A 27,047-nucleotide genomic window follows, 5' to 3' on the forward strand; every position below is an offset into this window, starting at 1 on the left:
ATAGCCAGAGGGCGAAATGAGGGAGGACTATACTGATCTATTTAAAAAAAATACCCTAAGGTATTTTGTGGCCAATGCACAGTAACTTCAGGCCTCCGGTCAAATTTTCCAGAAAGTTGAACTTATTTTGACACTTTGATGGAAAACCAACTAAATCACCTAGGGATTCTTGTTAAAAGGCAAATTATGATTTAGAGGTTTTGCATGTCTAGCAAGCTCCCAGATAATGGTAATGCTGTTGAGTAGCAAGGATGTGGACATTTACAGGACGGTGAGCCTGGAACCTGCTTTCCATGGGGTACCAATCGGCAGACGCAGGCAGCTCCTTTTTCAGGCCAGTGGTCTAGACAGCCGACCTAAGGCAACTTTGGGTAGCTGGACCAGCCTTAGCACACCCGACAGCAGTAAATTTCACTGGGGGAGCGTTAAGGACCCGGTGCCTGTACCTCATTCATTTTGTCCTTTCAGCAAACACATGAAGTGGACACTAGTGTTATTTTCATTTTACAGGGGAAGAAACTGACGCTCAGAGACTTAAGGAACTTGTCCAAGGTCTGGAGCTTCTCCCCCCACCCCTCAATTTTAGAGAGAGGGCAGGGGATGAGAAAGAAAGGGAGAGAACCATGCATGCAAGAGAGAAACAGCGATCGGCTGCCTTCCCTACACGCCCAGGGACAAACCTGCAAGCCAGGCAGGTGCCCTGCCTGGAATCCAACCGCCACCTTTTGGTTTGCGGACTGTGCCCAACTAACAGCCACACCCGCGGAGGCGCAAGCTTTTCAGGACTGTTGAGTCCAGGTACATCTAACTCCGAGAGACAATGCTTTTAACACCCTGGGGCCTCGATTTCCTGCGCGGTGAAAGGGAAAGGGCTGGCCGGGAGAGTCCAGACCCACGTACTTCCAAGTGAGTCCTTAAACTTTTTTCTGGAGACCTTGTTCTTTGACTCCGCAGGGAAATGTTCTTTCTGAGAACAGCGGGCAACGTCTGCTTGCCTAGGTCAGGGGCACGGATGGCTGTTCCACAAGAAGGGTCGGACAGTGCTGGAACAAGCAGGCTCGCGACACCGCGGGCTCCGGCATTGCATAACCGCGAGGCGTCCCTCCCCCTCAAACTCCCTCCGAGCCCCTTACCCCTCGCCAAGCCGCAGCACTTAGATTGGATCCCAGGGATAAATCCCATTCGCAGACTCTACCGCAGAGCTGGGGGGCTGAACACCGAGAATTCCCCCTCTACGTTCTTCTCCCCCAGCGCAGCCGGTGGGGCTGCGGCCCCAGCACCCTCCCGCGCCTCCGCCCCTTGCACTCCCCGCCTCTCGGAAGCGCAGATCGCTGCGCCTGGGGCTCGGGAAGGGGCCACTGCCTGAGGACACGGCACGGCGGGTACTGCTGGAGGCATGTCCACGCGCCACCGCCGGGGCTGCAGTGACCGACCCGAGGTGAGGACGCAGCAGGGCCAGGCTAAAGGCCTGGGGTGGGGCGGAAGGGGGAGAGGGCTCTGCGCGTTTTAGGGGTGCTGCGGCACGCTAGTGTCTGGCCCACAGGTCGCCCCGGACGCAGTCTCCCGCGGGCGACTTCGGTCCCGGGATCCCCATCGCGTGGGCCAGTGATCCGCCTTATTTTACCCTCTTCTCGCTACCGGCTTACCTGTGCGGAGGACGCGGTGGCTCAGGTGACCCAAGCATCCTTGGTGGCGGGGCGGCGAGGCTCTAGGGCTGGGCTCAGTGGAGCTGGCGGAAGGCATTGGTTTCCCTGCCCCAGCGCCCAGCAACGTGCCAGGAGCCTGCCACCCGGACCCGGGTCCCTCGGAGCGCCTGCTGGGTTAGGGAGAGACACGTGCCCACGTGGCTGTGGGTTTCGGGTTAGCGCGCCTGTAGTTTCTGGGCAGGTGCCTGGAGAAGAAGCGGCTTTGATCCCTTGCCGTGGTTTTCAAGTGCAGATTTCTCCGTGCAGTAGAAACCGGCTTTCTTCCGGATTCTGTTTTTAGTGTAATTTAAAAAATATCCCTTCTGCCTCAGGTAATAATGTTTATTTCTAGTGCGTGGTGTACTAAAAGCAGAGCAGCCTCCAAAACCTTCGGTGGACTGAAATTAATTTTTCAGTTGCTTTTTGTCCGCAAAGAAAAACAATGATACTTATATTGTGGTCTCCAGGGTGAGGGGAAATGAACAATAAGACACTATTCAGGTGCTGCGTCTCTTTCGTTAGCCTGCCATTTTCCCAACTCAGCATTCTGAATCTCTTACAACCTTTTTTTTTTTTTAACGGTAAGTAAGATGGGACCTGCCAGCATACTGGTTAAACCCTTCCATTCTGAAGGGACTCTCATTAGTTCATCCTCCTTGTTTCTTTGCTGAGAGCTGGACAACCTGCTGGCACAGCCAGCTTAACCCCGGAGGACAGTCTTCAGGCCTGCCAAATTGAGAAACACGTGATCTCCACAGGTATGCAAAGTCACTCGCTTTTAGACATCATCAAGTGCCCCTGCGTAGGTTGTACCCGCCTTCCCCAGCCCCCAAACGTTATGCCAAAATAGGCTAATAGGCCCTGACCCTCCCAAGGTGCCCAACATAAGTCTGTTGAAGAAATAAAGGATGGAAATTAGGAGGAGTAAGTAAGTGACTGGATTTGGTCACTTATAATTGTTGAGAGCTAGGAAAAAGGGCTAGACAATTATAAGCATTGCTAAACAGAAAACCTTGAAGGTCACTAGAATGGATAAGGAAGAGAGACAAGTCGTCATCCGAAATAAGCTTATCAACAGGAGACAGACAGATAGTTCCTCCTGAACCCAGAGCAAAACTCCTCCAGAGCTCAGAGCTATGCAGAGATAACAGCAACACCTGCTTTTGTAACTTGCTTGCTTGCTTCTCACTGTATAAAAGAGCTAGCCTGTGAGCGTTTGGCGCGGCTCTCATAGGAGAGTTCGCCCCTGCGCAGGTAAAAACTTTGTTTGGCCAATAAACCATCTATAAATCTCTTAAGAGTCTGAGTCCGTCAGTTCCTGGAACGAGAGATCTCGCTCTCGCATATAACAATAATCACAGGATCTTGAAAACCAAAAAGAGGTTTAGAGATCATCTTTTCAAACGTGCACCTTACAGCTCAGGAAGCTCAGATCCCAGTTCGCGAGTGTCGGCTAAGCTCACACTGTTCACTGGTGTGGAACCAATACCAGAATCCAGGCCTCCTCCGTCCCTTTTAGTTCAGTTTTCAATTGCCTACAGGCATTTTGAACAAAAACCTACATGACTAGAATCACCTAATCACATCACTTGCCTGTTCTTCCTTTTTTATTTATCTTTTATGGACTGGTGGGCTTCTGAAATAGATGAGAGAGGTTGATTTAGTCCAACCACCCTTGTAGTACAATTTTTAAAAACAGAAAACCTTAATTTTAAAAAATATTTACATTCTTCTTATATGAAGATGAATATGCTGATACATCTCAGGTGAACTTTCCAGAAAAAGAGAAGTAATCAAAACAGGTGTACTAAATTTGCCCCGTTCTCTCCTTGGTCTGATTCTTAGCTCCCTATGGTGATGCCTGGTTAGTTAAAGGTGTGATTGGACTCTGGAGCCGACTGTAGAAAAGTGGTTTGTATGAAGACCATTTGCGTGTTGTGGTTAACACCATGACCCATAACACAGCTGAGAAAGGAATTTTAAACAAACTCATTTAGCATTCTAGCGTTGTATTGTACATTTTTTTTTATGTTTTTCAATTTAGCTCAAATGAACAGATACTTAGTGCCTTCTATGTGCCTAATGCTGTTCTAGACATTTGGGATATGTCAACAATCAAAACAAAGAACTTTGATTCTGTGGAGCTCCAATCACAGTTCATTCTTTACAGTTTTTCCAGGATTTTGTCAGGCAGATAGAAGAGAATTTCAGAATTTGCCTAAAATAGGGAGACAAACATAAATGTTCCAAATTATCTTCTTTTTAATCCAGTGATTCTGCTGATTTTATAATCACTGAAGAGAAAGAAGCAAATTCAGATGAAGTTGCTTTGACTTTGATGAACTGACATTCTACTGTACGAGAATACAATTTCCCACATTGGGTTATTTTATGTATGTTCATTCAGAGTCCCTGAAATTACATTTCCTTCAGGCAGGGACATCACCGTGGTGACATTAAACTTCATGGAGCACGGGGGAATGAGCTTTCTCAGTAGTGTCAGTGCCCCGTGTTAGTGCTGCTGTCTGTCTTTGTGGTGGTTTGTGAGATGGAGCTTCCTACCTATTGGATGGTGTTCTGTTTTTACTTGGTCTCACTTTACATTGTATTCCCCGTTCCCTTCCATAATAAGTTGTAACTTTTTGGTAAATCCGTTACCACAGAAGTTTTTCTTTTTAATCAGACTTTGCACTTTTAAGCATTTTCTAAACTTTTCAATTGCTTTTCCTTCGGAATGGCATGGTTTGCAAGCTCAGGCATGTTTATTGTTTTTAACAAAGGCTTATCAAAACGAACTTGGCTGTTTTTCAGTAGTATACAGCCAAAAAAAAGTATTTAGCGCAGATTGTGGGATTGTTTATGCATTCCTTACCTAGCCAACTGCTTTGCTTTTTAAATTGCATATTTGGAAGCTATATTTTTATGAGTACTTTTCTAGTATATCTAAAAACTCACTCAGGAAAGTGGCATAATAATTTAATTGAGAAAAAAAAACAAATCCACACTCAAAGACATAGGGAGATATTTTTTAAAGGTTTTATTTATGCATTTTTAGAGAGATGGGAAGGGAGGGAGAAAGAAAAAGAGAGAGAGAAATATGGATGTGTGAGAGATACATCAACTGGAAGCCCCCACCCAGGGACCTCGCCCGCAACCCAGGCATGTGCCCTGGGTGGGAATCAAACTGGCAACCCTTTGGTTTGCGGGCCGGCACTCAATCCATTGAGCCACACCAGCCTGGGCAGAATTTTAAGTACAGTGACTGTCTCTGTCTGTTTCTAATTTGTTCTACATCAAAGGGCATCAGGAATTGTCATCTTATTTGAAAGTGATCTCTGTTAAACCCGTGGAGGAGAGTCATGATTTCTGATGGCTGCCAGGCATCCACAGTGACTGATTTTCTTCCTTTGCCCACTGCTTTGCTCTTTCGGATCCTCATTCCCCCTTCTTTCACTGCATGTTGATGAATGGAGCGAGTTGCTGTAGCCAGGTAGGAAGTTACACACCATTATTAATTCCTTAACTAATGGCTCATTCATTATTTACATAATAAATGTTTATTGAACATCTCCTTATTACAGATTTGTGTAAAGATTGTGCTGTGAACCCTGGCTGGTGTGGCTCAGTGGGTTAAGTGCTGGACTGCAAACCAAAGGGTTGCTGGTTCCGTTCCAGTCAGCACTCATGCCCGGGTTGTGGGGCCAGGTCCCCAGTAGGGGATGCTCGAGAGGCAACCACACATTGATGTTTCCCTCTCTTTTTCTCTCCCTTCCCTTCCCTAAAAATAAATAAAATCTTTAAAAAAACCCAGGTTGTTCTGTGAGCACCTCTTTTCCTGTGCTGGTGGCTGTGGGGGATATTAGGAAACAGAATCTCCCTCTCAGTGGACACCCTGGTATGGAAGAAAAGACATTCTGTGACTAGCTATACTACCAATTATAACCACCATGAGATAGATAAGTATGTTGGAAATTGAAAGTAAGGAGAGAGACCTATAGGCACTGTGAGGAGTCAAGACTTAGGGAAGACTTTCTAGAGGACATGCCTGAGCTGCTCCTTGAAAGATGGGTAGGATGGTCAAGCTTTTTACCGAGGCGGAAAGGTATACCTGTCTTTATGGGAACACATCTTTGCTTCTTTTTGAAGATGTATGGAAGACTTCCCTGTGGGCACCAGATGAAGCTGTGTTGGGTTGTGTAACAGAAACTTAACACCTCTATACCCTCTACTTCGTACCCTTTCATCCTGGGTAATGCAGGACCGACCAACACTAAAACTACTCATTGGGTTAACCAACCCTTTCCTTTGCCTCTGAAACACGTACTGGCTTTTGCTCAGAGCACAGAACACTGTGGCGAATAACTATCATCGTAATGAAGTGGCGTACTTTGCTTTTATCCGTTCAGGTGCACACTGATCGTGGTGCTTGGTCATAGTCCTGTTTATTCCAGTATTACTTGCTTTTGCAACTTAGTTAAATACTGTGTAAGCTGATGCAATGTGAATGGCAAACAGAGAATGCTAGTTCTGTGAAGACTAAGTTAGTTGCCAGATAAGCTCCTAAAAGTAAGCCATGTTATAAAACAATATCAACTCATGCTACAACATAGAGAAACCGTGAAAACATTATGCTAAGCGAGGGAAGTAAGACACAAAAAGCCACATATTGTATGATTCCATTGACATGAAATGTCCACTATCGGCCAATCCATAGAGACAGAAAGTAGATTAGTGGTTGTCAGGGTATGCGCCCTGGGAAGAACTGAGAGTTGACTGATAGTGGGTACAAGATTTCTTTGGGGAGTGATGGCTATGTTTTAAAATTAGATAATGGTAATGGTTTTATAGCATTGTGAAGATTCTAAAAACCACTGAATTGCACCCTTTAAAATAATTATAATAGTGAATTTTATCTCAATCAAAAACTATAAAGCTAAAAAAAAGCAATATTAACAAGCTGTTACAACCTAGTTATGGAATAGACAGCTGTAAAAGATTGGGGAACTATAGTAAAAAATCTAGAATGATTTTGCACTCAGGTGTTTCCACAAGTGACTTGAAGTTATAAATGCTTTTAAGAATTGAAGCAGAAGGATGCCTCGCCATGGTGCAAGGCAGCGCGTGTTCCAGGCGCTGAGGCTTGCCCAGAGCAAGAGGGCATCCGCCAAGGTCCAGAGGGCAGCGGCCTCAGGGTGGAACGGAAACGGCCCGAGAAAGGGAGCTAGTGTAATCTGTAGCCCCCAAGAAGGCGGGTGTTGCGCAGCCGCAAGAGCTGAACACGTTATCTCTCGGGACCCAGTGGCGGGGATGCGGAGGAAGATCGACCAGGATGTGGTGGTGGACCCAGCACCCGCCTGCCCAAGAAGCTGGCTCTGCTGAAGGTCCCCGCGCAGAAGTCGGAGGCAGCCTCTTCCTCCCACCAAGACACCTTCCTGAGGACGCAGCCCCTGCCTCCATGCTCCGACCTCTGCAGGTGTTTGTTGAATGAAGGAAAGAATTATTTCTGCAAAGAAAATTTTGCGTTTCAGCGACTCAGTTACCATCACTCAATGCATTGTCTGCGTACAACACACACTTTCCGGGTATCTGCTTCATAGCATTAGCATTTTCTTCTAAAGATTTTACAGCTCTGTAAATTGTAAGCAGCTGGCAGCAATACCAAAGCACTCTTGTAGACTTGCAAATTCTGGCCCGTCTAGCAGAGGTTCCATCGACAGCAGGCCTCCCCAGTGGTAATACCAGTGTGCCTCCATATAGCAGACATCTGCCTGGATCTCACTTGAGTTCAATAAAAATTTTAGTATGTGTTCATTCTAAAACAAACAAACAAAGCAATGGAGACTGGAAATCTGGGAGTGGTTTACCCAAGGAAGCCAACACACAACTCCAATCATGAGTCAAAGGTGGTGAATGATTTTACTTTTATTTATGTGACTAAAATTGAAATAAAATATTTGAAATATAATATATCAACTTTTGGACTCTCACCTTTTACTGACTTCTGATTGCTCTTAATATTTCAATTTCTTAGGGTAACAAGTGTATCTTGAAAAAAGCTCATCTCTCTGTATCTGGAGAGAAATTCCACATTTATGAGCCTCTCTTTTGGATGTAATATTAGTCACTTAAGACTATAGAGGTAACCTGAACTTGGTTTTCAAGTTCCAAGTCACCATAAAAATCACAACTCCTTTTCCTCCCATCTATGGCTCCCTGGTTCATCCATGTAAACAAAGTTGTAACATAAAATCTTAACTATACCAATTCTTAAGTATTTGTTGATTTTATAATTTTTCAAAATATTTCTGGGAACAATTAACCATTTTCTGGTTTATTTACCATATTACACATTAAGATTGTAATTTCATATTTTGGGGAGCAACTGAAATTGTTTTGTACTTCTACTTTTTCCTGAAGAAATACTTTCCATGGAAATGAGCTCATAGTTATCCGCTGAAGGCAGTGGTATTTCTCAAAAAAGCAATATCAGGTCTCTGAACCTGTAACTTTGAAATGCCCCACTCATAGTCCATGAAGGAACCATAAACAAACAAATAATACAGCCTGAAACCTACACTCACAACGAGTCAGATCCATCTGAAGGGAGAATAGAATCCTGCTTCTTCAGTCAAGTATGGGTTAGTCAGACAACTAGCAAAAAGAAACCTTAAACATCATTATTAACCAATCACGAATTGTGGAGTGAGGGGAACCCAAACTCACAGGCATCACTTCTGTCAGAAAGAAGTGGTTCTTCCAGGTTGATGTCTGACAACTGAGTGATCCATCACTAAGTTGATTCAAGTCTATACCAATGGTTCTGAACCCTGGCTACACATTAGTATCACCCTGGGAATGAAAAAAATACTGGTGCCAAAATCCAGTAGGCCTGGGATAGACCAGGGCCTCAGGAGTTTTTAGAGCTCCCCTAGTGAATCTCATGCGCAGGCGGGCTTGTGAGCCACTGATTGAGATATTACTACTTTTATCTTTTTAACTTGTTTTTTGCAATGTTTTCATACAGTGCCCACTCAGTACACAGGAAGCTTTCTCAATGATTGAATGAGTTTTTACTGGTTTTTCCCCTGATGGGATTTACTGAGTTTATGGCACCACAATGTCGAAATAACCAGATCAACCAAATTGGTATCATCACAGTCAACCCACCAATCAGCTGACCGACTTGTGTCACGTTTTTTGTGATTGTGGTGTCACAGGTATATTTCTTGAGGACAACAATTTGGTTTTTTCCTCTACAGAATCTGTTTTCTCTACAATGCCTACAGGTATGTCCTTGTTTATGATGAGTTCCCATAACTGATTGAGTTGTCAACCCTAATGCTCAACTTTTTCTCTGAATAATTTTTTTATTTAATTGAATCAAAATAGACTTTGGAAATATAAGATTGTTATATAAGAGAGCCATTATATAGGACTCGTGTGAGAAAGATAGTAGTTTAAACCTGGCCTCATGTGACTTAACATGTGACTGATTCCATGTTTTTCCTTGTCAATAGTGTCCAGTGTCTTTGAGAAATGCGGTGAGGTGACTGACATAGGACATAAAAAACACCGATCCAGCACACTTCTCTGTAATGACACTTGTTCTTATTTTTCAATACTTATGGAAATTCTCTCCCACCATTACCAGTTAGTTTTCCCAGCTTGTTCTTTAACTGTTGATTTTTGTATCTTGACCAATAGTTTTGAACTGTGCTTTGCAGACTTCTGGGAGTTTCGCAGAGCTTCAGGGCTGTTATGGGGACAGTGTGGTAGGGACAAGATGCCCAGCGTTGAGCTTAGGATTCCTGTTGGTGGTCTCTTCTGCAACTGAGCAGGTGTGCTATTGATTTCCCATTTTGGCTTGCCAGTTATGATTCTATTTGAACAAAGGATTTCTTGAGAAAACAAGTTTGTAAATGACTAGGCCACTAGGTTTCTCAGTTTCTGCTTCCCTTTCCCCGCCAAATTAGTTCCCGTAGCTCCTAATTGTTTTTTAGCTACTACTGCACATCTGTGCCGAAAAAACAGGGAGAGACTTTGCTCTCATTGACTTTATATTCTCCATGCTTGTAGGGAGAGAAAGCAAAATGAGCGGTTAGATATTCTGGGCAAGAAATACAGATTGGGAGCTATCGGCATAGAGCGTCTGTTAATTCATGCATGCGGAACTAATTACCAAAGGAGAGTGTTTATGAGCGACGTGAGATGCTGTGAGGTGCATCAAAGATAAAAGCCTGAGGAAGTGCTGTGCCATTCAGGGTCAAGTGCCCTGTTCTGTACTCACATTAACCCAATACACATTGGTCAAGGACGTTTCCTTTTTTATATTTTAACTTGCTATTTTCCACATGTGCTTGGGCATAACTGTCAAGAGTGTTGGAGATTGAGTATACATGTGGCCTTTGAAAAGCCTACATCCTGCACAGAACTGTAGGGCTCCTTCTCCATCATACTTAGACATGGAATGAGAGGATAAATTTGAGTGTTTAGCTAGTGGATTTGGCAGTGCAGACAGCCATTGTAGTATTTTTGGCATAAAATGATTTGTTAAGAAGTACTGTGTTTTTTCCTTAACTTTTAGAATGCAGACATTTCCCCCATGTTTCTGTTCTTCCTTCTGGAATTAGAGCTGTGCCTCCCAAATTCTAGGTGTGGTTCCAGTGAGGCTCAGGGGTAAGTACCATTCCCTTCGGGTCTGAAGCTTCATTTCGTTTCACGAACACAGACCCTGCCTTCAGTGTTGGCCTGCTGTTTGGCAAATCTAGTTACCAGGCTCACCAGGCAACAATGTGGTAACGTAATTTAAAAACACATAAGCCTTCTTAGAAAAAGTCTAATACCGGGGTAATGAATAACACATCTTATAAATAAGATACTGTCAAAAAAATTTTACTTAATTGGGCGTTCCAATGATAAAAGGATTGGTCATTATAGCAAATATTCAGCCCCACACGTTTTTTTCTCTTTTTACTTCTTTAGGTTGACTTCTGTGATTATCTTAGACATTCAAAGACGCTAAAATATAGGCAACCATACACTAATTTTATTAGAGATGAAGGTCTACCTAAACACTGAGCAGCGTATGCACGAAAACCGTCATTGTAGAATCACCTTGGCCCATTTGGCTTTCTTCATAAATTTTCACATGATAAGACACCTAATTGGCTGCAAATACAAGCTATGTTAAGGTAAAGTTTCAGTTTAGTGTTTTATAGTTTTAATAGTTTTAAGCTGGAGATGAGGTATTTGAATTAAGTGAAATAGAATTAATTACCCTTGAAGTCCCTAATAAAAAATACTGTGATGAAATAGTGTTAAAGTAACTCAGTGAGTTTACTCCTGCACCAGGCCAAGTACCCAGCATGTGTTGGGCACTGCCGGGGGCTGAAGGCCTGTGGAGAACAGACAGGGCTCTGACACAAAGGCTACAGTCCCCTGGGAGACACAGGTGTGGGGACAGACAACCACAGCATTGTGATGAGTCCCACAGGTGACTGCTTCTACAGGGGTTTAGAGCCAGAGGCACTCCATACTCCATGTTGGTCAAAACTATTAAAGAAATACAGAAATTCATGAGGCCAACAACCCAGGGAGGCTAGGCAGCAGGAGCAGTCGGCACAAAGCGCTGACATGGAAAAATGCACTATGGATTGAGAGAACTGCTTGGTTCTTCAGGGGGATTTGATGTGACTGGCATGCAGGAGCTGCGTCATTTGGGGTCCTGTGTATCACATTAAGATACAAGAAGTTTTGATTTGGTTTTGGCTGCTGAGAGTCGTCCTTGAGGGCCTATAAATAGGGAAGTTGTACAGGAGTGGGGTTTGGTGATAAAATAAGCTTGTGTTTCAAACTGATAACCCTGATGGGGCTTCAAGACAGGTCCAGGAGGGTGATAAACTAGGGGTCTGTTGAAGTGATTCAGATGGGAAATAAGGCTAATGCCGCATAATAAGACGTTTGCTTTATTTATATTTATTATTCTTGGTGCTTGCTGCCCATATGGAATGTGGTAGAGATGTTTGGTCAGCAATCTGATATTCTGTGCAAGCAATACAAAATGTGGGCGTCACTGGCTCATGGGCTCGGTTGAAATCGCAGGATTAGATGTAATTACCTGGGGAGTATGTGTAGGGCGAGGTGTGACATGGGTCAAAAAATTGTGGAGAAAAACTAATATGTGTTCACATTCTACCCAGAGCAGCCCTTGGTCTTTGCACTACCGGGTCCTGAGTGGGTCTGTCTGGGCCCTGAGTGGGTCTGTCTGGGCCCTGAGTGGGTCTGTCTAGGGCCAGCTGTAAGTGTGGGTTCTTGGCAATGTGTAGGAAAGATTTCACAACATGACCAGATGACTATGAAGGTATGTTTATTAAAGTTGGGGACAGTAAAACAAGGAAGGGCTTGGCATAGAGGAAGCAATAGGAGAGCCTTGGCTGGCCTGCCTTAGTTCACTGAGAAGTCAGAGAAAAGGGGGCTTTGGGGACAGGTTCAGGGGATTAACCGGGGACAAGCTACCAGCTGCCCATTGCCCTAGAGTTTAGGAGAAGCGTGCCTGTGAAGAAAGGAGTGGGGTGTTGGGGGGGAGAAGAAGGAAAATGAAATGGTGCCAGCTGCTCCTCCGAGGGAGAGCCACTGGTACTGGCACGCTGGGTCCTTTCTCCTGAGGCTTTTATCTCTTTCTTGCGGGCAGGAATCATAGGGGAGGTCTCAGGGGAGGCTTTCAGCAGAATGTTCATCAGTTGTCCAGGTGGGCCCTTTCAGGGTCATGGTCTCCACTGATTGGTCAGTGACAGGGCAGGGGGCTCTTTAGTCATTGCAGTTGGTTCTGGCCTCCCTCAGCTGGTTTTGCTGCTTTTCTTGCCCTGGAGCTGAAATACAACCAAGGCCTAGATGTTATCTCCATGGAGGAAAGGCTAGGGGAGAAGAGGTTACCCTGGGGGTGAGGTCCTTGCTTTTCCAGTTTTGCTGCCTCCAGGCTCAGGGGCCTTCCAGCCTCTGAGCATCTGCACCTGACGCAAATTTCTCAGCCACCGTGTTCAGCTCTCTGTCTCAGTTTCTGTATTCTACTTGCCAAGAAATTTTCCTAGCGTCTCACCATCCTGTCTCATTTGTACCTTCCCTTTTCTACTCTAATTGTCTAGCACGTGTTGATCTTTTTCACTAGACCAACTGTTAGGGCAGGGACTGAGTTTCATGTACAGTGTCACTGCCACTGCACCTCTGCATCGCTCCTCTGTCCGGGTAGCTGTGCCTCACTGTGGATAGTGCCCGCTGGAGCCGTGTTTCAGCTGTCCCTGCTTAACCGGTCCCAGCAGTGGTCATGGTGCCTGACATACGGTAAGTGTTCAGTAAGTTTGCTGAATGAATGAATAAATGACGCAAGAAATAATGAGTGGTCAGAAGAAGAAGGATTTAACAAATGAAGTAAGAAGCACAGGCCTGGGGGGGTGGGGCAGAAAAATAAGCAGGAGAGACTCCTGTCCTGGAAATTCCAGGAAGAAAGAGTTCAGTAATGAGAGAGAGGTCAACAGTGCCAAATGTTACGGAGAGGCCAGTTAATTAAGAATGGCAGTTAGGACTCCTGGTGCATTATCAACAACAGCTTGAGCCTGAGCGGTATGTAAGGGAGGCAGGAGGCAAATTCCATTCCACTGAGGTGGCAATGAGAAAAGGGATGAGGAGGTAGTGTGCACAGGTCCGTAAGAGGCTGGCTTTGCAAGGGGAAGAAAGTAACTGGTGGTATCTAGAGAGGCTGAAGGGGGTTTTCTTCCCTCGTCTTTCCTTCTCTCCCCTTCGTTTCTACCTCACTTTCTTCCTTCCTGCTTTCAAGATGATAGACACTTGAGTAAATTTATAGGGTAAATAGGACCCAGTGAAAAGGTCTAGGTTCAAAAGAGGAGAAAAGAGGAGAGGGGGTATTTATTGGAGAAATTAAATACAAAAGGACATGTCTTTCTTTGAGAAAGGCAAAAAAGAGATGAGGGTGCGTGCAGGTGTGAATAACCTGGAGCAATTGCTGAAGGAAAGAAGATGGAGGAAAACCCATGCAACTGCCCATTCTCTCTACAAAATGTTAACTGTCACGTTTTGGATGCTTTCTGTGTTGTAAGAGTATTAAGCTTCCTTTTATTTGTTAACTCATGAATTTCTTGCAACGACCCTGGGAAGATGAAAGTATTACTCTAATTTTACAAATGAGACAATGGAAGTGCTGAGGGATTAGGCGCCTTGCCTGAGGTTGTGCAGTAGGAGGCAAAGCCGGGATGCAGAGCTGTTGGCCATCATGCCATACTACTGGAAATGGTGGGTCCGTACAGCACTTAAGATTTTGAATGACCATTGTGTGCACCAAACAGGTACAACATACAGTTGCTGAGTCACTCCAAGAACTCAGTCTGTGTTGGAAATGATAATTATGTTGCATCATTAAACTGCAAGGTTGAGAGATTGCCCTGAGCAAAACTTGCCTTACCAGTTGTAGGAATGGAAATGTTTGGATGTTTGCATTGATGGGGAATTGGAGATTGGTGAGGTGGAAGGAGTGGGGGTGCCAGAGAAAGAGCAATTGATGTGCTGGATCATGAATTCTAGCCTCTAAGGAGGAAGAAACGAGAGCAGGAGAAGCTGATGAAATGGCAGAAAATGCAAGAGCAAGGGCCTAAGGGCTCAGGGGGATTGAAAACAAAGCACATTACTAGTTGAGGAGTTGGAAACTTGGGGAGGATAGACAGTTGGGGTTAGAGAGGGATACTTAATTCTCGCGACAACCCTAGATTTCAGAAGTGAAAGGTGGCACCAGTGATGATAGGTTGATGGTGTGGCTTTGGGAGTACGTGACAAATGGACCTCCGGGTGAATCTTATGGGACATGACAAGGTCAAGGTTGAGGCTGAGATCTGCAGAGATGTTGGGTAGATGCTGACTAGACTGTGTCTCTCCTTGGAGGACGGTGCCCAGAAGCCCTAAGGGCAGGTCTGGGCTTTAGAGAGCAGCAACTCAAACATGTGGTGGTCTTAGGGAAAGACGTGCAAGATTAGCTGATAGCTGGTATACAATAAAAATCACTCATTGTCATTGTCAAAGAACAGTTGAATAGCTTATATTTTGTATTGTAGTTTTTCAGTAAAAGCACTTGAAGTATCAATTGGCAAAACAACACATTTCACAAGTCACTTTGGATGCTTTAGCCAAATGGTCGTTATTGCCCTGGAAAGGAAGGACTGCGTGCTCTGATAAAAATCTCCTCTTCCTCTTCTGTCCCCTCCTCTTTTCTCTGGGTAGTACACAATGCAGCACTGTCTGGGCAAAGAGAGAGGCAGCTGAAGATCATCAGGCTTCCAGATGTAGAGTTTGTTGTCATTTGTGGGGGTGGGGGTCATGGGAGAGGGGCCGGAAACTTCAGTGGGAATCAGTGTGGTGTCTTTGCTTCTATAGTTAGCCGTGTGATGGGAACCAGCAGTATGTGTTCCCTTTGTACAGCTGTGCATACCAGTGTCTCCTTTTCTCTCCTGCCTATTTAGGACTACGGAAATCAAAATCAGAGCTGATGTAAGCTAAGAAAGCCCTCTATGTGAATTCATGGAGCTCCTTCCTTGGGGTTAGGCTATGGTCTGGGTCTGATACGTAAGTGGCTTGTGTGGGCAATGTCTCGGTGGGGTATAAGGCACAGAAACTCCAACCTGGACTGGCGTCACTAGTTAGGAGAAGAATTCTTTCATGTCGTAGAAAGTTCAGGAGCAGAACGTCTGGGTTGTGACTTTGCTTCTCCGTGTTCTTTGACTCTGTCCCTCCCATGAGTTGTTTTCATTCCCAACCTGATTCCCATCTTGGTCCCAAGATGACCACAGTAGTTTGAAGGGTCACATAGAAACACCCGGTGGAAGGGGAGAAGGTATGTCTTCATGTCTCCTCAGTAGTGAGGAAACGTTTCCCAGAAGTTCCCGAAAGACTTTTCCTTAAGTCATTGGCAAGGATTGGGTCACTGCCTTTTCCATCATTCAGTCCATGACTGGAGGGGAACAGGATTGCTGTAATTGTTGATTAACCGCTGGGGAGATGTTTATTTCCAAGAGAAGGCTGAGGCCATTATTATGGCATTTCAGCCTTGTCAAGGGAAAAAGAGCCTTGGTTAGTGGTCAAGTCCCCAACTTCAACTATTTGCTGGCAGTGTGAACTTGGAAAAATTGCCAATTTCTGTGAGTCTCTGTTTTCTGTTCAAGGATCATTGTGGGACTTGGAAACGCTTTATATAAACTTTAAGGAGCTATACAAATGTTAATTATTCATTTATTAATAACAACAACAACTATAGTAATAATAGCTTCCATTTACTGAGCATTTACATGTTCCACGAACTTGCTGTGGGCTTAAACACATTCTCTTTATTGCTCACTAAACACACACCAAGCACCCAGCATACTCAAGGAACTCTATTGAATGCTTTATTTCTGATCTCAGGTGAGCTGAGATCTGGAACAGTAAGGCTCAAGGGAAGGGACAGAGAGTGGATGCGGGCTCAGTTTTATCGGTGGCAAGAGCCAGGTTAAACCAGTGGAGTCAGACCAGACCTTGGTTCAGCAACCTTGGTACTTGCATTCTGGCTAAGAAAGAATTCAGAGCTAAGACTCGAACTATAAAGGAAAGTTAATTTAGAAAAGCACAGAGGTAGAAGAAGTGAGCTATAGAAGAAATGGGCTTAGGAATCAAGTTACAGAGGCAAAAGGAGGGCCCTTGGAGCTTAGGAGAAAGAGAGAGAGACGAAATCGTGCCTGGGGAAAGGGGCTGGGGAAGGATGCTGGGTGCTCCCTAGAGAGATCCTCACTTGATCCTCTGTCTTGAGAGTATTTATCTGGAGGTCTCAGGGGAAGATCCCAATAGCTTTCCAGGTGTGTCCTTTCTGGGTGGTGGTCTCTACTGATTGGTTGGTGCCAGGGCAGGGTGGGCATTAGTCAATGCAGCTGGTCCTGACTTCAGCCATGGAGTTCCTTGTCTGGTTTTGCTGCTTTTCTGGGCCGGAAGCGGAAACATGACTGAGGCCTAGATGTATGTGATGTGGGTCAGAACCTCATTGTCCTGGGGGCTTACTGCCCCCTCTAAGGGGATTTGACCCACATGACTAGCAACATGCCAGGGTAGGAAAGGTCAGGGGAGGGTCTGAATTGTATGACCAGCGATATGAAAGGTCAGGGGGTCTAAACCCCATGATCAGCGATATGCTAGGGGAGGAAAGGTCACTCTAGGGGTGACATCCTTGTTTTCCCAGTTTTTCCAGTTGCTGGGCACCCGGGACTTTCTGCCCTGGTGACCGTCTGTACCTGGCCCATCGTCCTTGCTCTGCTCAGGTCCGTCTAACTGCCTACCACAATTTCACCCAGAGGTTCCTTTTTTTTTGGCCTGTGTGACCAAGTAGTGGCCTCTGACAATTGCCTTGTTATTTGCCATAGATTATCTTTAGCTAACTAGTTCAGGGGCTCACTGAATGAGGGATTTGCAAAACACAAGTTTATGTGTACTTTCAGAACACCTGACGCTTTTCTCTCCACTACTCCTTTATTTCCTCAGATATAAGGGCTGGGGTTTTTGTTGTTTGGTTTTTGGTTTTTTTTTGTTTTTGTTTTTTTTTTTCATATTTGTGCTTTTGAAATCATGGACAGATTTACAGATGTTTATTAGGTTCTTGTATAAATTGTTTTGTCTGTGCTTCATGAATTAGTAACATTTTTAAATTTCTTTCCTCCAAAGTAGGTTAAACAGTGTAGAAGTACATAATACATATTTTTAAAATTAACCATTAATCGCTATGTTTGTTATTAATTATTAATATATTACAGGTACTAGCCTGGATTTTTATTGCATTGAGGTTTAGTGGTCGAGTCCTGTTAGGCAATGAAGTCCTGTCAGGAAGTAGTGGGGATTTTTTTTTTTGGTGTTATAAATTGCCCTGCTTTGAACATCATTGTGAAGTGAACTTCGTCCCCATTTTGCTTTATATCCTTATGATAGTTTCCCTGAAGGAGAATGCCTAGATCAAAGGGTCTGAACTTGTTATACTTATTGGCTGGTTGGTTCATGGAAGGTTTCTGAGTGGTGAAAATGACACACTTGTATAACTGTAACAGGGAATTGTAATCCACCCACTATTCTTTGGACATTGTTTCTGTAAGTGGGGCTCTGCCTGATATGTAGCCTGTAGTTCGTATAAGAATCCTAGAAACTAACTTCAAAAGATACACATCCTGACCTTCAGGCACCCCAGTTCCAGAAGATTGGCTGACCTTCAGCAGTGGAGCCAGGGTGACTAAACCAGGGTGACTAAACCAGGAGGATGTATGCGGACCGTCACTTGCCTTATCGGAATGAACTGTGCTCGTCTGCGCAGGGAGAACTTCTCAACCCCCTTCCTTGAACTCTTTGTTCTGTTCCTTTCCGCCTCCTCATAAAAACCTCTGCTTCCACTGAGATGTGGAGATGGGCTTTGAGACGTGACAACCCCATCTGCCAGGAGATGGGCATTGTGACATGAGTACGTATCTTCCAGGTGATCTGCACCTGAAAATAAACCACTTTCCTTTACATCAGCCCTTGCCTCTCAGGCACTGGCTTTCGTAGCAGCGGGCAGCTGGACCTGCGTTCAGTTACCCTTGAAGTGTTCCTTAGAGATTATGCATTTTCTTTCTTTTTTTAAAATTCTCTAGACTGTTTTACTTATTTATTTTTTTCTTTACTTTTATCATTAATACTATTACAGATGTCCCCATTTCCCCCCCTCTGCCTGCCTCCACCCAGGCCCCACCCCCCTTCCCTCTGGCCATCACCGCACTGTTGTCTGCGACTATGTGTTATGTATGTATGTTCTCTGGCTAATCCCTTCTTTTCATCCAGTCTCCTGCCCCAGCCCCCGTCACCATGCACTGCCCTTGACAGCTGTCAGTCTGTTCCATGGGTCCATGCCTCTGTTTCTATTTCATTTGTCAATTTATTTTGTTCATTAGATTCCATGTGTAAGTGAGATCATACGGTATTTGTGTTTCTCTGGCTGGCTTATTTCACTTAGCAATAATCTCCAGGTCATGCATGCTGTCCATGGTTTTGCATTCTATGGTGTTTCATATGCCTGGGGTCATAAAATATTTCCAGAAAATCTGAACTGTTCTAATACCATGTAACTTACATTTCCCAGGCTCCCCCCACCCCTGCAATGGTAATAAAAACAGTGTTTCTGTGGCTGAGCCTGTACTTGATTTTGAGGAAATCCAGCCCACATCAATTATTCCCCATTAGTTCCGAAGTCCTGGGAAGACACGAAATTGTGCGTTTTTATTCGTCTTTCTCTGATGGTGAGGGACTGCTCCTGAGGCGTCCTGATCTGTAGGCAGATGGACCCCCTGACGAAGTCCCTCTCAGACACATCTGCTTTTTATTCACAGGTCTGTTCCTCACGCTGGGGCCTCTGCTATAGTCTTGAGACAATCTTTGTGTAAAGTGATGGGGAAAATGAATTGGGAGATACGCTTTTCTTGCTGACGAAGAATACATCTGGAGTATTTGTTTTAGCAGTGTGGTGGAGGTAGGAAGACTTTTGTTCACGTGGCTCCACGTCCCACGGTCGTTTTCAACGACCCCTTAAATACTTCTCCCCATCTCTTTCTACCTGCCACATGATATATTGGTGAGTGCAGACATGCAGCAATGGGATCTCAGAGGAAGGACCTGCCACTCTTCTTAAATAGATTTTTAAAGAAATCATAGTTGTGACCATAGTGTATATGATGTAAATCGTATTTCTGTTTTGTTCTCTGCCTGTACATTTCCCCAGATCATTTTAAACACTAATATGTCAGGCATAGTAATAGGCAAAAGAAAAAGGCAGGGACCACTCTTGCCTTGGAGGGGTCCATGGACAGACTGACCACACAGTGTGACCAGGACTGTGAGGAAGGTGGGAGAGTGCTGTGCCAGCAACTAAGTCGATTGGGGAGGACCCCAGCACAACCCTATGATGGGCGTGGAACATGGAGGCCCCGGGAGGCTCTACTCCTGCCTGGATGGATACACAGTCAGTCAAGGGGAAAGCCTGGATTTCAACCCAAATCTTTCTGCATTCAAATTGCATGTTCTTCATTTAGTTTCGTTTTTTCCAGATTTGAATTTTCTTACCTCTGAAATAATTCAGACTTTACAGAAGGGAATAAAGGGCATTCTGCTTCCCCCACCTTCTCCCATAACTCAGGCTCACACGGCTCCAAGTTTGGTGGGTGCGCTCCCAGGCTGCCTTCTCTGCATGTATGGAGCGCCTAAGGAAACCTCAGGGATGACCATCTCCAGCCCAGACAGAACGGCTGTGACAGCAGAGGCTGGGCTCAGGAGTGAGCTGTCCTCCTCTCTCCATGACCAACCTGGGTGAGGTTCAGGGCATGCCGGGCTCTGGGAACCAGGACACTCCCAGGTTTAGCAGCAACAGAGTGTTCCAGCAGCCTGCCCTTTGGGGGAAGGGAGAGCTCTTTGTGCGGGTCTGGCTTTCCTCCTGACTCTGACCTGCCTGGGAAAGCACAGTGCAGAGGTTGGGAGGAGCGCCCGGGGCGGCCCCTTGCTCATCTCCGTTTCTTCAGCACCTGCACTTGGGGTGCCCAGCTACTGCTGCATGAAAGGCACGAAGATGCCTGGGCCCTAGTTCTGCAGGTCCAGCCATGGACTGGCTTTGGGTAAGGTGCTTCAAAACTAGAAGGGTCTGATCTCCGTTTCTCCAAATCTAAAGTGCACTATTTTCCTCCTCGTTTTAATGTTTCTGAAATGAGATGTGATTGGCATCAGATGTCTGTAGGTAATATACTAGTGTTTCTTAACTTTTTCTTTTTCTTGGAAAGCTATTGAGTCAGTGGGGTAACTTACAGTTTATGTTATTTTGGGATCGTGGGCGTGGAGTAAGCAGTCTTTTGGGGAGTTGTTTGGAGAATAGAGAATGCCTGATAACGTACTTTGTGGACGGTAAAGTACTATATAAATATAGAAGGTCAGAAAACTGCCCAGCTGCCCCTGAATGGTTATTTCCCAGAGATGGCTGGACAGACACTTCCTGACTAAAAACGTACTGACAGTCTTTTGATCAATTAAGCTGGTGTTCTACATTATAAGAATGCACATGTCTGATCTCCCTGTTCCCCAATAAGACTCAATAGGCTATTTTCATTTTTTAATTTTAAAAAATAAAACATACCTCTTAAATATTTGAATTTTATTTTATTTTTTGAATTAGGTCTTGACAAGAATGGTTTGCCTGTCATGGATTTAGTGGCTTCCTGGCCCTTATCGGAAATATCAGATAGACCACAAAACTGTTGTCACTTGAACAGAATGTTAATCCAAAAGAAGTGCTGCAGGTCCAATAAAAACTGACAATGCCACTTAGTTGCTGTGACATGCCTGGTCATATGGAGGGATTAAAGCAATTACTTAGACTCGATACTTGCTCGGTTAGAATTAATTTGGAGAGCCTTCAAATAGTGAAGGCTAGGCAACGAGCTTAACTTTCGCTTTTGGCCCAATTCAACCAATTTGCCCTAATAACTGGTCTGAAGGAGTTTGCAATGTAGTAGGAAACAAGACATTTATGTTGGCAGGGAAGTACAGGGTGCTTGCTAAGCAGATACCCAGCGGACACAAGAGCATGGAGAGAGAATACTGTTATTCCTACAAGAAATCTTACCAGTTGTTTTTACAAGTAAATGGTCTCATAGCATTTAAACCAGGGGTTGCAAAGTCAAACGTCTTTGGGGGCTCAAGTGTGGAGTAGCAGAGTTGTGACATAAGAGGGGGGTACAGGGCCACAGCCAAATCTAGAGGACATGTAAAGGTTCATGCTCTCACCCTTCAACAGATACCTAAGATCCGCTCCTGTGGCAGAGGGCATCAGTGAACAGAAATCCCTGTGCTCCCGGAGTTCACATTTGTTGAAAAACAAATAACTAAGCCTCATTAGAAAGATTGCTGGAGTAAAAGTAAACAAGTAAAACACATTGGTCAGTTCCTGTGAATCAATTGCTCAAATTTCAATTTTGTTAGCTAATATTTCTGGGTAGGTGATTTCTGGGTAAGCGAGATTACTGTATTTATAAGGAGACGGAGCTTATTTTTGGTATTCTGTTTGGTCTGTTGCCTTAATTTGCCAGATAACCACAAATTATAAACCACAATTAGCTCTACCAGGCAACATCTGGTTTATTTCATTCCAGTTTGGTATTTAATTGAAACACAGCATTGTAGAAAATCATGTCTGCCTTTGTGCTCGTTGTGAGGACCTTCTACAGCTAATTAATGATGACTCGGTGTGGTGTATGGCCGCCCGGTCAGGGAGTCCTCAGCGGGATGCAGAGCTGACCGGGGAGCCAGGATCTCCCCAGGTAGCCGTCCGCAGGGAGCAGTCCTCTCGCAGGCCTGGCTTTTTGCAGTGTGACTCCGGTGAGGTCACTAGAATAACAAGCTAGGAGCGTGGACCTGGGAAACCCTGTGGGAAAATGGGGATTCGAAGCATCTGTGGCGGCACTTATCTCCAATTTCAACAAGTGGGACTTCGCTGGGCCTGCAAATTGGGGCAAAACTGATAATTTTGGAGAGAGAAAATGCAGGCCTCCGGCAGGGAATAGAGCCTTCCGATTCTCACTGTTCTGTTCAGTCTTCAGTGCCCTGGTGAGTGTTTTTAGTAAGTTAGTGGGTGTTAAGGAGGTGAATGTTTGTGGCTCAGATTCCTGGAGCCTCCTTGCATGAGCTCAGAGCCCCGGCCTTCTGCGTGTGAGGGTGCTGCGCTGAGCCAGGAGGCCACGCGCCGAGCCAGGGTCTCAGCACTCCTAACATGAGGGGCGTTCCACTGGAAGGACCTGAAGTCCTCACAGGCCATGAGTTTTAAAGAAGGGGCTCTGGGTTGTCATAATGAATCTGTGTTCAGCTGGCCTCTCCTCTGGGTGATTGGTGCCTCTCTTAGCTGCTCGTTCAGTATTTTGAATATTGCTCATGCCGTCACGTTCAAATGAGCAATATTTCTAAATTTCTTTCTTCCAAAGTAGGTTTAACAGTGTAGAAGTACTTAATAAATACTTGATTTAAAATAGTAATCATTCTGTTTGTTATTAATTATTAATATATTAAAAGGTTAAGTAGTTAATAAATAATTTCCATGGTGGGGAAATAGAAGTTCTCTGACTGAAGTGCACGATTTTCAGAGTATTTGTGAATGCCCATAGTGAGTCCAGAAGAAGGATGTCAGGAATGTGGTCTGACCTGGCAGGTCATGTGGTTGAATCATGCAGCATTTTTTTGGGGGGGAGAGAAAAATCAGATGCAACCTCACTGTCCAACAATAAAAGATTTGTAAAATTAATTATAGCATTTCATACAATCAAATACTTTACAGCCACTAGAATGATCAAAGTATATTTATTAACATTCATGGTATCAAATTAAGTGAAAAGAGTAAATTACAGATAGCATGACTAGAGTTTTGTTTTTTAAATTGCGGCAAAATATATATAGTGCAAAATTTACCATCCTAACCATTTTTAAGAGCACAGCTCTGTGACATTAAGTATATTCAAATTGTTGTATAACCATCACCACCATCTGTATCCAAAACTTTTTTAATCTTCTCAAACTAAAATTCCATGCCCATTACACATGAGTCCCCGTTCTCCCTCACCCCCGGCAACCACCATTCTACTTTCAGTCTCTATGAGTTTGACTACTCCAGTTACCTCATGTATGTGGGATCATAGAGTGTCTGTCTCTTTGTGCCTGGATTATTTCACTTAGCATAATGTCTTCAAGGTCCACCCATGTTGCAACATGTCAGAATTTACTTTTTAAAGGCTGAATAGTATTCCATTATGCATATACCACATTTTGTTTATTCATTCATCCAGGCACTCGAATTGCTTCTACCTTTTGGCCCTTGTGAATAATACTGCTCTGTGCAAATGTCCATCCAAGTTCTGGTTTTCACTTCTTCTGGGTATAAGCCCAGAAGTGGAATTGCTGGCTCGTACAGTAGTTCTATGTTTGAGGCACTGCCGTACTGTTTTCCAGAGGGCGTCACTGTGTTACATTCCCCCCGCAACATGCAAGTGATCCAGTTTCTTCAGGCTAACACTTGTTACCTTCTGTTTTGTTTTCTTGCTTTTGTTTTTTTAATAATAGCCATTGTAATGGGTATGAAGCCTCAGTTTTGTTTTTAAAAAGATGCATTTCCATACACATACAATACAAAAATAATCGTCCAAAGGATTTACTCCAAGTAAAACAGTGCTTATTGGGAGGTAGGATGTACATGATTTTTCTTACTGTTTTTTGCTCTATTCTCTTTTTTTTCTCTGCATCAAACATGTGTGACATAGGTAATTAAAAAGGTTTGAAACTCAAAATCAAGCTGTATCAGTTCAGAGGTGAGGGTACCTCCCATTGTCCCCAGCAGCATCCTTCACGGGGTGGAGGGTGAGGGGAGCTCATGCTTGTTGATTTTGGACTCGATGCTGCCCCTGTTCTGTCGCCGCCCTCCACACTGAGGCTGTCCATGGATGTTCCATGTTTGAGGCCCAGCTGCCTCCTGCTCCTCTGTCCAGTGGAGTAGAACTGGAGCTCCTTGGCAGTGGGTGAGACTGCAGCTACTACTATAACCAGCATGTGGCTTCTTGGTGCCTTAGTCCACCTTCCTCCTCTGTTTCAATTTTTAGCACAATGAAATCTCCTTTTTGGGTCTGTTTTCTCAATAAGGTTACAGCTGGTCATCTTAGTTGATTACAAATGAAAGGGAAGAGTGCTTTCTTCCATTCTGTGAAGTTATGTATTCTGTAATCTTCCATAGAGTTTTAAGATTCATAACAACTGCCTATGTCAGCTAAAAAGCAGTCAAGATTGCATATGTACCAGTTCAGAAAGAAAAAAGGGTTGCGTGGTTTACAATACTATAACTTATTCTTGTTTGTGTTTTTTTTTTTTAGTTATTATATTTGATCATGTGTAGGCTGAAAGGGTGGGTTACAAAACATGTTTGTTTTTAAGGATGAAGAGAGAGATAGCCCAGGGCACAGGTGACAAGGAAAGGCATTAGTTACGGCCTCTTTACACACGGTTGCCTCTTTTCATCACAGGTCAGTGAGTGGCCTTTTGTGGGAGCCCTTTTCCTTGGTTTGCTTTGTTTGGACATGATGATTCTGGCTGCCTCAATTGAAGGCCAAGAATTTGAAGCAAAGTCAAAGAGACGGTTGGCAGAGTCTGAGCTTGAGCTGTTAGGGCTTGTGCTGATTTTATTTGGATGTGAGAAAGGGCAGTGAGATCTGATGACTAGATCTGGGGCCTCCTAGAGATAGGAAGAATTGAAGTGAGGACAAATTGTTATTGGGGAGGCACAAGAGTAATTCCATTTCTTAATCATATTACAGCTGGATGAGACATTGCCATTCATTTCATCTCAACATTTCTTCCTTGTGCTCAATTTTCTCACACCCAGGCTTCTTGCAAGAGAAGCAGTAGATACCTTGGGGTTTTGGCTTTCTGTCACCTTCCTCCCTCACTCCCAGCCTTGCGGCATGTCATCTTGTCATCCTCCAAAACCTCTTCAGAGGCCTGCTGTCATTTCCATCACTGTTGTCCCAGTCAGGGCGGCTTTTAGTAGCCTAAATCTTATGGAGATAGTTGCAGACATCACTGCAAACACCTTTCCTTCCCGTCTCTTCTCAATGGGATCATGGGCTTGGCTTCTCCAATCTCTCTGTACACACTCACCCCTCCCAACTCACCTGGCCCTGTGGTCATTTTCAGGTCACTGTCTATGATTCACCTGGTCGTGTCTTTTCTTTCTTTAGGCACATCTACAAACCCACGTGCTGCAGGCACTTACCTACTGGACCTTCTCTCTGTCCCCACAGTGCGAGCTCACTTCATGTGTCACCCACTTCATCATTCTGTATCCAGGCACAGGCAGCAAGCCATTGAGAGAGGTCCTTCATGGGCTAATGGGGTTTCACAAAGACCTTACAGAATTCTAAATGGGGTTGGGATAGCAACTAGAGATTAGATAGCGTTACATTCCTTGGGAGTTGTGGTTTTTTGCTCGAGCAAGTCACCGCCTTATTTTTAAAATCTTTTTCAAATCAAACAAGTGTATGTTTACATAATGAGATGAATTGAGGACCTACCACTCGTGTATGGCATGTTCCATGTTGAAGGAAAGTAATGCAGGGAAAAGTAAATGCCAGTTATGTGAGAAATAGGTCATTTGATATATTTGTAGCTTAACTAGATTTGTTATTATACTAAGAGCATGGTGCCTTATCCTCTTTGGTGCCTGATGTTTTGAATGACACGGGCCTGCTTTTGAGCACATACACCAGAGAGACATGAACTAAGCACTTGTCTGTTTGATGAGGTACTTAGTACCAAATAGGAACCCCTGCCTCTGACCTCAGATTATAGTTTTGATTGTGGGTGGAAAACACACTTCCTATCAAACTTTGATAAAGAGATAGAGAAAACTGTCTGCTGACTTTTTTGGATAAATGTGGCTTAGTTGATTAGAAGTCAGAAAATTCTTCATCCTCTGCCAAATTAATATGTATGTGCATTGGGTTGGCCTCAGTCTGTGGCAACCAATGTGCTTTGGCAGCTGGAAACTTAACTGCATGCTCCTGATGGAAGGGGTATTGACCTGATTGATGCCTGGCAATTGTTCAGCCAAGATGATTGATGTTGATTTGCTTCCATAATCCCAAGGGCTTGAGACACTTGACACATTTTTGATGGCCTTCCAGTGCATGGCTCTGAAACGCTACAAACTCCTGGGCAAGTGGCTGAATTCTGCGCAGGAGCAGCGCCCGTCAGCTGGAGAATGAATACAGGATCCAGTCCTCAGGGGTAGAAGGACTATTTCTGTGGGCATCCCTGTTGGCTGAATTCCAGCATCCAGTGGCTCCCTAGGCTGCCTGGACTGAGGCAGGGCTTTCAAGCCGTTGGGAGGCTGGGTTGTGTGAGTAGCTAACTTACATAACTCAAATTAAAAGCAACATGGTGAGGATCAAATCGTCTTCAATTTATGAAGCAATTAATTTTTCAATTTCAGTGAATGTTTATTGGGGACCTCCTGTATGTTAGGCATGTTTGAGGTGCAGGGAAATCAGCAGTAAAGAAGAGAGGCTAGATTCTCCCTCCCATGGAGCTGAGCGTTTTATAGTGAAGACAAACAGTAAACAAACAATAAATGAGACAACCTCAAATGGTGATCAGTGTGCTATGAGGAAAATGAAACAGCGTAATTTAATAGAGTTACTGCAGGCTGGGAGGACAGAGGACATCACAAATTATTATGAAGGGATCTCTTGGAAA

At 44.4% G+C, this 27,047-nt stretch overlaps 1 protein-coding gene across 9 annotated transcripts in view; it reads left to right on the top strand.

Moving 5' to 3' along the window:
- Window positions 1-770: 770 nt before the first annotated feature.
- Window positions 771-27,047, top strand: part of SLC16A12 (solute carrier family 16 member 12) — a 73,347-nt gene continuing 47,070 nt past the window's right edge. For 2 of the 9 annotated variants that reach the window (XM_053923143.2, XM_053923150.2), the window contains exon 1: window positions 940-1,438. Coding sequence is in view for 1 of the 9 variants with exons in the window: in XM_053923151.2 (XP_053779126.1) it covers window positions 1,397-1,438 (42 nt within the window). In the remaining 8 variants the exon portion in view is untranslated. Of the gene's footprint in view, window positions 907-936; window positions 1,439-2,359; window positions 2,444-19,111; window positions 19,252-19,914; window positions 20,085-20,313; window positions 20,387-27,047 lie in introns of those variants that run through there. The other 7 variants (XM_053923147.2, XM_053923144.2, XM_053923146.2 and 4 more) reach the window with 7 other exon arrangements.

Source organism: Desmodus rotundus, chromosome 4 (genome assembly GCF_022682495.2).
Source record: "Desmodus rotundus isolate HL8 chromosome 4, HLdesRot8A.1, whole genome shotgun sequence".
Taxonomy (NCBI): domain Eukaryota; kingdom Metazoa; phylum Chordata; class Mammalia; order Chiroptera; family Phyllostomidae; genus Desmodus; species Desmodus rotundus.